The sequence below is a fragment of the Poeciliopsis prolifica genome, unplaced genomic scaffold, assembly GCF_027474105.1.
Source record: "Poeciliopsis prolifica strain line A6 unplaced genomic scaffold, Auburn_PproV2 SCAFFOLD138, whole genome shotgun sequence".
Taxonomy (NCBI): Eukaryota; Metazoa; Chordata; class Actinopteri; order Cyprinodontiformes; family Poeciliidae; genus Poeciliopsis; species Poeciliopsis prolifica.
The window spans coordinates 220,987-232,425 of record NW_026562513.1 but is presented as its reverse complement, the minus strand read 5'-3'; the positions used below and the strand labels follow the sequence as shown (position 1 = coordinate 232,425).

General features: G+C 50.9%; 1 protein-coding gene and 1 pseudogene across 1 annotated transcript; one reads left to right on the top strand and one right to left on the bottom strand.

Annotated features, from left to right (window-relative positions):
* Positions 1-386: 386 nt before the first annotated feature.
* Positions 387-7,468, top strand: LOC129355560 (myotubularin-related protein 7-like; annotated as a pseudogene).
* A 221-nt stretch (positions 7,469-7,689) lies between these two features.
* On the bottom strand, positions 7,690-11,439 carry LOC129355561 (phosphomannomutase 2-like). The gene is given in 11 exon segments (XM_055025158.1): positions 7,690-7,957; positions 8,557-8,672; positions 8,754-8,829; positions 8,921-9,020; positions 9,427-9,491; positions 9,493-9,519; positions 9,595-9,671; positions 9,753-9,785; positions 9,788-9,811; positions 9,814-9,862; positions 11,219-11,439. Coding segments are annotated over 11 exon segments (747 nt in total). The 5' UTR covers positions 11,294-11,439; the 3' UTR covers positions 7,690-7,852.

The following is an 11,439-nucleotide window of genomic DNA, read 5'->3' as shown; positions in this document are numbered from 1 at the left end:
GAATCATTAGGAATCATTGGTTCATTCTGGTCTGTATTTTAAATGGTAATTCGCTTTATGACATGAACTGCTTCATTATTGTAACATCTAATGAATTTATCTGCTATTATTATTTAATGTTTGTTGTATTGTTATAGCCTTTAATGACGCATCAGAGCGCAGGTGAATTAGTGTAAAGCTACCAGCATAAGCTAAAGGGAAACGGGGAAGATTTTCATAATAAAAACTCTAATAGGCAGAACTGCAACCTTTTTCTATAATAATTCGTCATATTATAAATATTTTGTGTAAAACGCTTTTATGTGTTGAAAACACCTTTCTATCTGCTCTTCCTCAGCTGATGACGCCTGGAAGCGATTACACCTGACATTTATTTTGAAAGTCTGTGACGGATGTTAGCGCTGTAACGGTCCAGAAGTGACATCAGAGTGTCCGGTCAGAGGCAGGGGCTGACCGGAGGACCGACAGGAGAATCGGTACCAGCGGGTCCGCTCTCAGACGGCTCAGCCGAACAAAGGCGGGACACGGGGATGATGGACGGGATCCTCGGCCAGGGCTGGAGCAGCAGCGGCGGGAAACTCGGCTCCGTTCTCGGTGTGAATGTGTGAATTTAACCGCTGACGAAGACAAGGCATCCTGCTCCTCTCCATCGCCTCCATCTTGGATGCTGGTGATGATGGAGCACATCCGGACTCCCAAGGTAGGTCCACGGACTCTCTTCTGTCTCGCTGATGTTTGATCTGTCTACCTGCCGGTCCTGATCCGGGGACGGTTCCTATAAATCATCGTCCAATCTGACAGTATTCCCTTTTTAGGAATAATGGGAATGTCAGGAGAATCTAACGCAATGTCCGATAATGGATTCCTGGGATGAATCCTTCCGTTAAAAATGTAAATATTTTCTCAGATGCTTCTCTGCCAGGCAGACATCCCATAATGCTGGAAGACATGATTAGTGATCAATAATGATGGAGGATGATCACCTCTATCATGATGCTGCTTCTGCTGAAAGACTGTTTCCCTTCTTCAGGACCAATTCTTTTCATCCATCCATTCATCCATCTTTTCATCCATCTTTTCATCCATCCATTCATCCATCTTTTCATCCATCTTTTCATCCATCCATTCATCCATCTTTTCATCCATCCATCTGTCCGTCGGTGAACTTCCTGTGTGACCAGTGAACTTCCTGTGTGCCCTGTCAGGTGGAGAACGTCCGTCTGCTGGAGCGTTCTTCAGGTCAAAGGTCAGCCACCGTGGGAACGCTCTACCTGTCTGCCACTCACACCATCTTTGTGGAGAACAACCCAGAAACCCGCAGGGAGACATGGGTAAGTCCTGCTCTGGTTCTGATCTGGTTCTGATCTGGTTCTGATCTGGTCCTGATCCGGTCCTGCTCTGGTTCTGATCCGGTTCTGTTCTGCCTGACCTACTGGTTCTGTTTGGGTTTCCCAGCGCAGCTGGAAGGAGCTCAGACAATCAGACATTTATTTATTTGATCATATATTTATTTAAAGGAGCCGTTTTCTCCAGGCAAAAAGGGCCATTTATAGCATCATGTACATCAAATATGCCTTAAGAATCTAACTTTGTAATTTCTGGATCCGATCTGGATCTGGATCCAGATCGGATCCAGAAAGGGAGTCGCAGGGAACCGCTGCTCTGTGAAGTTGAAGCTTGTTGCCCTGGAAACTGCAGCTAAGGGGAGGAGCTGCGCCCTGAAGGCGGAGCTTGGTCCACCCAAGCGATTTGCACATGCTTGCCATGGAGATCAAAGGATGTCTCACACATTCATGAAAGAATCAAATCAAAACTCCAGGTTGGTTTTTGTTGAGGGATTTGCTCCAAACAGTCAAGTGGGTAAAACTTTAATACTGCCCTTTAATTTTGTCCCTCTTGGCTTTCCATACACCTTGTGGCTCACTAACCTGTCATCCTTTAGTGACCCCATCTTGGTGTCTTTATGACCCCATCTTGGTGTCTTCGTGACCCCATCTTGGTGTCTTCCTGACCCCATCTTGGTGTCTTTATGACCCCATCTTGGTGTCTTTATGACCCCATCTTGGTGTCTTTATGACCCCATCTTGGTGTCTTTATGACCCCATCTTGGTGTCTTCGTGACCCCATCTTGGTGTCTTCATGACCCCATCTTGGTGTCTTTATGACCCCATCTTGGTGTCTTTATGACCCCATCTTGGTGTCTTCGTGACCTCGGCGGTCCTGACTTTGGGAACCTCGGCTCAGTTTGGCGTTTTGACTGGACCTTTGTAAGCTTGAAACCAGGTGACCCGTGTCCAGACAGACCGTGTCGCTGCGTCAGCTGCAGCAGGAAGTGATTGTCCAACATCCAGAACCGATGAGTCGGGGCCACTGACTTCCTGTTTCTGTGTGTTTATGTTTCAGGTTCTGCACAGCATGGTCTGCGGCGTGGAGCGACCGCCGGCCACGCCCACAGGAAGTCCTCTCGTCCTGCGCTGCAAGGACTTTCGGGTCTTCCAGCTCCTCTTCCCTCTGGAGCGCGACTGCCTGGAGGTCCACGCCTCCCTGACCCGTTTGTCCCGACCCGGTGAGTGTCTGTCTGGCTTCGGCCCGATCCGGCTTCCCGGTCTCCGTCCCAGCAGCCAGAACTTCCCCTGGTTCTTCTGGGTTTCTGAAAGTCAGGATCAGAATGATTGATGAAGAAGTCCTGGTGACATCTGGCTGCCTGGACGGAGGACAGCTGACCCGACCCGGCTGACCTTTGACCCTCCCTCTCAGTGCAGTACAGCGAGCTCTACTGCCTGTCCTTCAACCCAAACGCCAACAAGAAGGAGCGCGAGGAATCCTGGAGCTTCATCGACCTGAAGGCCGACTACAAGAGGATGGGCGTTCCCAACAACCTGTGGGTCGCCACGGCAGCCAACAGCGAGTACCGGGTCAGCAGAACCAGAACCTGCAGCTGCTCTCACATCAGCACAGACAAGCTCATAGATCAGAAGTTCTGATTCCAGAACCAGGAAGAACAAACCGGGTCCAATTGTAATTTTATACAAACACGTTCTTTCAAAAATGAAAAATAGATTTAGATGAATTTTGATAAAACAATAAATATCAGCTGCTTTGTCAGAAGTGGAACGAAATGAGTCCAGAACCATGAATCTGATCTGCAGAGACGATGTTTAACATGTCAACACGTCACAGGTTTAGTATCCGCATGGAGTCAGATTAACAGCTGATAAAACCTGAACTCAGTATGATAAAACTGAAACTGATAAAAACTCAACATTTAACTAATAAACACGAGCCAGCATGTGTGTGTGTGTGTGTGTGTGTGTTGCAGGTGTGTGACACGTACCCCGCCGAGCTGTTTGTCCCGAAGTCGGCCACGCCCGCCGTCATTGTGGGCAGCTCCAGGTTCAGGAGCCGAGGTCGCTTCCCGGCTCTGTCCTACTTTCACCAGGACACACTGGTCAGTGGCGCGCACACACACACACACACACACACACACACACACACACACACACACACACACACACACACACTTTCAGCATCACCAGCTGCGTGTCGCCCCCTGCAGGCAGCGGTGTGTCGGTGCAGCCAGCCGCTGGCGGGATTTAGTGGCCGTTGCCAGGAGGACGAGCTGATGCTGCAGGCGGTGATGAAGGCCAACCCAGGAAGTGAGTTCATCTACGTGGTGGACACCCGGCCCAAGGTAACACACACACTCATACTCAGACATACACACGCTGAGGGCCGCTACAGCCTGTGTGTGTGCAGCTGAACGCCATGGCCAACCGGGCGGCGGGGAAGGGCTACGAGAGCGAGGACCACTACTCCAACATCCGGCTGCTCTTCATCGGCATCGAGAACATCCACGTGATGAGAAGCAGCCAGCAAAAGATCCTGGACGGTGCGTGGCGCTCTGCCGGCGCTCTGCCGGCGCTCTGCCGGCGCTGTGCCGGCGCTGTGCCGGCGCTCTGCCGCCTCCTGCTGGCCCTCACTTCGCTCTGCTCTTCTTCTCCTGCTGCAGTGGGGGAAATGCGCGCGCCGTCCATGACCGACTTCCTGTGGGGGCTGGAGAGCTCCGGCTGGCTGAAGCACATCAAGGCGGTTCTGGACGCCGGCGTCTTCATTGCCAAGGTCTGAATTAACCAATAGGGTTAATTTATCTCACTCAGTTTCACTCTATATCCTCTGGGTCTGACCCGGTCCTGGTTCCGACCCTGTCCGTGTCTCTCTGTCAAGGCCGTGGCGGATGAAGGAGTCAGTGTTCTGGTCCACTGCTCAGACGGGTGGGACCGGACGGCCCAGGCCTGTTCTGTGGCCAGCATCCTGCTCGACCCGTTCTACAGAACCATCAAAGGATTCATGGTACCGGTCCGAATCCCGCTGGCTCCAGCATCTTCCTGTAACTCATACTCACCCGCTTTTTCTCCTCCAGGTGCTGATCGAGAAGGACTGGGTGTCCTTTGGACACAAGTTCTCTCACAGGTCAGTGAGCCGAGCCGGGTCAGGATCAGAACCAGGAAGCTCTAAAACCAGGACGGGATTCTTCCTGCCTGGTTCTGTCAGTAGCCTGCGGGTAGCTCTCAGCGCGTGTCCCTCTGCAGGTACGGCCACCTGGACGGCGACCCGAAGGAGGTGTCCCCGGTTCTGGACCAGTTCCTGGAGTGTGTGTGGCAGCTGTCGGAGCAGTTCCCCTGCGCCTTCCAGTTCAACGAGCGCTTCCTGGTGGCCGTCCACTCCCACGTCTACTCCTGCCAGTACGGCACCTTCCTGGGCAACAGCGAGAAGGAGCGCCGGGACCTGAGGTACCGCCGGGCCCGACCCACACTGTGCCTGGAGGCCCCGGGACCGGCCCGGTTCCTGGAGGCCTCGGGACCGGCCCGGTTCCTGGAGGCCTCGGGACCGGCCCGTTTCCTGGAGGCCTCGGGACCGGCCCGTTTCCTGGAGGCCCCGGGACCGGCCCGGTTCCTGGAGGCCTCGGGACCGGCCCGTTTCCTGGAGGCCCCGGGACCGGCCCGGTTCCTGGAGGCCCCGGGACCGGCCCGGTTCCTGGAGCCCCCGGGACCGGCCCGGTTCCTGGAGGCCCCGGGACCGGCCCGGTTCCTGGAGGCCCCGGCCCGGTTCATAATGGTTCTGCTCTGGTCTCCAGGCTCCGTGAGCGCAGCCACTCGGTTTGGCCCCAGCTGTGGTCGGAGCGGTCCCGGTTCTCCAACCCGCTCTACAAGGCCGAGCTGAGCCAGAGTCAGGGCGTGCTGAGGCCCAACACCTCCCCCTACTGCTTCAAGTGAGGAACTGCGGCTCGGCCTGAAGCGTTACTGTCTGAATGGATGGAGCGGCGGGTTAACGGTGCTGCTTCTCTCCAGGATGTGGAAAGGCCTCTACAGCCACCTGGAGAAGGCCACGCCCCCTCGACAGTCACCTGCGACTTCCTGTCTGCCGTCAGGGAGGAGTCCAGCAGCTGGAGGAGGAGCTGACCAATCAGCAGGAGGTACCGGCCGGAGGGACCGCCCACCACTCCGAACAAGGCATACAGCACACAGACACACCTTTAACTAGGACACTGGGCTCCAGCATGGGCAACAGTGAGAAGCCGGCAGCTGGACCCGGACCAGCTGTGCTGGTTTTCAAAATAAAGTTCTGTTTGTTTTAGCAGTGAAAAAATATCTGGATGGCCAAACAATGAAATCTAGCCTCCAAGTTCTCATTAATGCACACTAACGCACTCTGAACCATTTCTATAAGTCATTTAAAAACACAAATAATTATTTCACTGTGTAGGAAAGTTACATAGGTTTTTATGTGTTTGATTGTCTGACACCAACCAGAATGTTGCAAAAAGCTAAACTGATGATTCTGATTTTTCAATGACATCCAATTGTTTTACAAGTGATCATTAATGCTACTAATTAAACACTCAGAAGAAGAACGATCGCCGTCTCCTGGCAGTAAAGATGGCCGCCTAAATGGTACCGGAACAGCAACTGTTTGTCAAATTGGGTCGAGTTCAGGTGTTCGTGGTTCTTGCAGGTTCTCATGCTGATACCATCTGATCAGCCAGGTTCTGTTGGGCTTTTGAAGAACATGTGGTTCTGTCTGCAGAGGCTGGCGGCGCTCACCGGGGAGCCAATCAGATGGGAGAAGACAGCAGGGCGCGAAGCAGCAGTAGCCGCCTCCCCGTCACACACAGCGGGCCGGACCCGCCCACCCGCTACTCTGGACCAATTGGCAGCTCCAAGACAGCCAATCAGGGGGCTCAGAGAGTAGACTCCGCCCCCTCCGGGTCACCGAGGAGTCCGGACTTGGAGGACGACCTGGAGTCGGGCGTGGCCGACCTCAGCAGCCGCTCGTCCTGTGGTGGTGAAGACGGCAAGGACCCGGAGCTGGACTGAGGCTGGCCACGCTGCCGCCCGACTGGAAATAAGGAAAAACCAGAACCGGACCGGGTCAGAATCCAACCCTCATATAAACTGGTCGACTGGTTGAATGTCGCTCCGCTGTGGGTGGAGTTAACTCACAGCAACGCTTCAGAACCCGGCTCACTGAGAAACAGCCCATAATATGAACCCGAGATCACCATGGAGACGGAACCAGAACCTCCTGCTGGTTCCTCTTTGATCTGTGATTATTCAAAACTAAACGTTTTCACACCGTGGAGCAGATCTACATCTTCAGATCTGTCTGCAGATCCATGCCAGGATCTCTGTAGATCTATACATGTTGCTCTATGTGTTTGTTTTCAGAATAAAAGCTCAGAACCTGCAGCTGGACTCACATCTCCATGGCAACTCACCGCCTCTTCCTCAGAACCCAGACCCGCCTCTTCCTCAGAACCCAGACCCGCCTCTTCCTCAGAACCCAGACCCGCCTCTTCCTCAGAACCCGGACCTGTGGTTGGTTTTGTATCGCCGACATTAAACCATCAATAAAGTTCTAATGAAGCTCTGATGTTCAAACAGAGATCTTCTCCAGAATGAATGGACTGGACAGACCCAGATCCTCCAGAACCGCTCCGGATCCTCCTCACTACAACAGCAGAACCCCAGTGCCCCCACCCCCCTTTGCCCAGCAGGAACAGGTCAGAGGTGAAAGTTGCATCACGTCAGGAGGAGCGGCCAGCAGACACGGTCCCCGGGTCGGGTCGGACCGTTCTGTGTCGGTCAGAAAACAAACAGATCAATGAGCAAAAATCTCTCTGGTTCCAGAACCACAGAACCCATTTAAAAGTTCGGGTTCTTTGACAGAACCGGTTCCTGCAGCTGCAACATATTTCTGGTCGTTTTCACAACAGCTGCAGAGATCCGGGCTGAGATACAGAACCAGAAGGTCCAAATGTCACCTGACGTGAACTGGTCCGGATCCGACGAGTCGCTGTTAATCATCCATGGTGTTCCTCAAGGCTCCATTGTTGCCCCACTTTCATTATAAATTAAACAGTAAAAGCATCAGAGGGACGGCAAATAAATTTACATCAAGTATAAATTTATATTTTAGACTGAAACGTTTCTTCTGCCTGAACACCAGAGGTGATCAGAACCTTTTGGTTCTGACTCGACATTTAGCTGATTTTCATCATCTCTTTTCTTTTTAGTCATTTGAAATTCAGTTTTTTCTTTGAGAATGATTTGGAAATAATTGTTCGAGGGTCCAAAACCTTCTGGAGGAACCGGCAGGTTCTGGAGAAGAACCCAGAACCAAAGACAGAAGCATTATTTCCTGTTTTATTGATTTACAGTTCAGGAACATCAGACCAGATTTCCAGCTGGTTCCGACCACCAGACCAGAGAAATAAAAAAAAAAATTTAATCTTCTGCATGTTCTCATCCTGCGACCCGGTCCAGACGGTCCAGTTCAGGCTGCAGCGCCCCCTTCAGGAGAAGAAAAGTTCCTGGCAGAGGCGCTGCGTCTCCTCGGGACTGGACACCTCGTGGCCGATGGTCCGCGGGTCGCTGTAGATCTCAAAGTCGTTTCCACCCTGCAGGGGAGCAAGGAGCAGCAGGAGGTCAGGGGTTCTGCTGTGGAACCGGACCGGTCCAAACCGGACAACATTTCAACCAGAACAGAATCATCAACTAGAAAATACCATAATTTTTTATTTTTTATAGATGAGGATATGAAAGTTTCAGCTCCTTTTCTCTGAAAACCCCCAAAAACCCAAAGAGACATTCAGAATCTGCAGAGGTTCTGGTTCTGATTCCACAGAACCCGGCAGCAGAACGTTCTGCAGAGGTCGAAAGCAGTTGCACTATATACAACCCTGCACAAGATGGTGGCAGCATTATGCTGCGGGAAGATGGAAGGTTTTGTGGGATGGTATAGATCAGAGAAGGGTTAGGACGGCCTAGTCAAAGCCCAGATTCAGTGTGTGGACTTTCTGAGCTGCTGAAGAGAAACGGCAGCTGCAGAGGTCTGACCATAAATCAGGCCACACTTGTCAGATTTTTGTTTTTGAAGAAACGACAACACACTTCTCAATTAGTAGTTCTGTTCCAAATGTTGAAGCTGTTCCTGCAGCACCTTCAGACTGAACCGGGTCGGAACCGGGTCGGACCCGGAACGGTTCGGCGTTCTCACCGGTTTGGTTTTGTCTCCAAAGAAGTGGACGGTGGAGTAGTTGTCCTTGTCCACGATGTCCAGGCAGTAGCGCTTGTCCCAGCCGTCAGGGAAAACGTCGAAGCTGATCTGCCCTCCTGCAGAGGAACAACCGGATGGTCAGCCGATCCGGACCGGGTCGCCAGAAACCGGCCCGGATCGGTGGGCAGCAGACTCACCGATGGAAAACGACAACCCTTTCCCTCTGAACTTCTCCTTCAGCACAGAAACAAACTTCTCCCGGATCTTCTCTCTCTGAAGGAAAAACACAAGCTGCTTTACGCTGCCGCTCCAGCGGAACAGCAGCATGACGCAGTGAATTCTGGGAAACGCACGCGGTTCTGACCTGGTCCAGTTCGTAGAACTCCTGGCGCTCCTCCTGGCTGCAGCTGCGTCCGATCGGAGAGACGTTCAGCATCCCGTTCCGGAACTCGATAAACGTACCTCTGAGGAGAAAGGCTAACCGTTAGCTTCCACAGGCTAACTGTCAGCTTCCATTTCCTGATTGGTTGTTTCTATCAGAAACAACCAATCAGGGGCAGGGCCTTTGCGTCGTCAATCAGGCTTGTGTATGCTCACTTTTGGTCTCTGCTATTTTGCAGCATTTTCCCAGCCAGCAGTTAATTCTCTGTGCAGGACCATAGCATGGACTGAACTACTGAGCTACACTACAGCTGGTTCACTAATAGTCTGCCATGAATGCTACGGCTAGTTAGCGTAGCCACTGAAGACAGCAGAATAAAACAGTTTTCTGGAACGGTAAGTTGACAAATTAGGGGAAAAAAAAGACAGAAATTGTTGGAAAGCATAAAAATATCTAGATAAATATTTACATCACGTTCGGGACGGTACCTTTTCCTGGGCAGCTGGATCTTGGCCATGTAGTTCAGACAGAAGTTGATGAAATCCTGCAGCAGTTTCTTCTCCCATGTGGGCCTGTATAGACTGAGAGACAGACGACACAGTTAGCTTCCCCAGTTAGCGCCCCCGAGAGGACATTTTGTGCACCAGGTGACTCACCTGGACGGAGTGCAGCTGTCCGTGTCTGTACGCCACCAGGCCGTTCTCGGCAAAAACATAGTCTGATTTCTGGATGACTGAAACGGAAAAACAGAAAGTCAAACCCAGAACGGCTAAACCTTCACCGCTGATCCCACTGAGCTCCTCTTCTTCCTCACCGTCGTCTCCCAGCTGCTCCTTGATCTTACTCAGTCCGAGCCGCCAACCACTCCGACCGAACCCGAGTCCTCAATTTCTCCAGGAAAGCCTTCATCTCTGGAGTCACTCTCTGGAAAAAAAGACAAACACCAGAGGGCGCTCTCATAACCTGACGGCTAGTAGAACAGGCCATGTTTAATGTTAAACGTGGAGGCGGGGTCAATGTTTAAAGGGGCAGAATTATCTATTTTCCAGGCACATATTGCCCTTGTGGAACACCTTCATGTACATTACCTTCACTTGCTAAAACATTTCTATATACATCAAATATGACTTAAGAAATCTAACTTTGTAATTTCTGGAGCTGAGTGTGGGAGTCGCAGGGAACCGCTGCTCTGTGAAGTTGAAGCTTGTTAGCCTGGAAACTGCAGCTCAGAGGAGGAGCTGCGCCCTGAAGGCGGAGCTTGGTCCACCCAGATGTTTCAGACAGCTGAATGGTTCCCATGGAGATTAAAGGATTTCTCAAACAAGCATGAAAGAAATCAAAGCAAAACTCCAGGTTGGTTTTTACATAACTCAATGCAATGCTCAAAAAAGTTAATTTCATGCAATAGTTGCTCTTTAACACAATAAAACCCTCACGAACAGTAATTTCTAATAGATTTGATGTCAAAGAATGAAAGCTGCTGCAGGTTTAGCTTACAGAGAAGACTTTCTTTTGTTAATGTACTTTCTTAAAAATAAGTTAAATGTTTCCTAATTCTTAGCAGCTGTATTTATTTGCAACATTTCCTCTAAAACTATCAGGCTGATCGGATGTTTCTGATCATCTGTAGGCAGAACACAAAGGCCTGGGATTCAATGCTACTTTACATCCATAACAGTCTTGTCAGTTGTTATTTTATTAATCTTAGTGTTGAAACAAGCAGTCTAATAAACTAACAGACAGACTTTGTTCAGTTCGAACAGGGACAGAACTGACCAGACCAGTTAAACTGACTGATCCAGGTTTAGCAGTTAGCAGAATGCTAGCGGAAATGCATGGAAACTGGGCTTCGGGTCGAACTCATAATAAACACATTAAATGCTTTTTATTGGTTGATCATATGACAACAGTTTTAAAATGACTAGACAGCCATATATTTTAGGGTAAAGCTAAATACTTTGGCTAAATTCTCTGAAGGGGTTTAAAACTACAAGGGAGTTCAGCTTTTGTGTTCCGCCAGATACTTCCTGTTACATGTAAACGCTAGTAAATCGTTCCGTGTTTATAAAGATAAACAATAGAAAACATCAAATATACTTATTTAAAATTTGTGTAAATAAGTTTTATGTAAACAGCGAGAGTTTATCTTTTTAAATGGAACCATGTGTGTTTTATGTTTCCCGGAAGCTCGTCAACAGGCGGACAGCGTCGGGACGTGGAGCCGGAAGTCGCTCGAGCATCTGCGACGTGTTTCTATGAACGCAGTTTGTTGGTGTTTACCTGTCTCGCGGCCGTTAGCGTGCCGTCCACATCAAAGAGGCACAGCGTGCGCGTGTCCGCGGTGTTCTGGCTCATTCTGTCCTTCCGGTCAATCCGCTCCCTGCCGCCCGGCTGCGTGCGGCTCTCAGAGAAGCTGTGACTCCCCGCCGGCTCGGCTCTGCCCAGAGCTACATCCCAGGACTCAGCGACAAACTCAGGAAAACGTGCGGACCAGCTCCTCC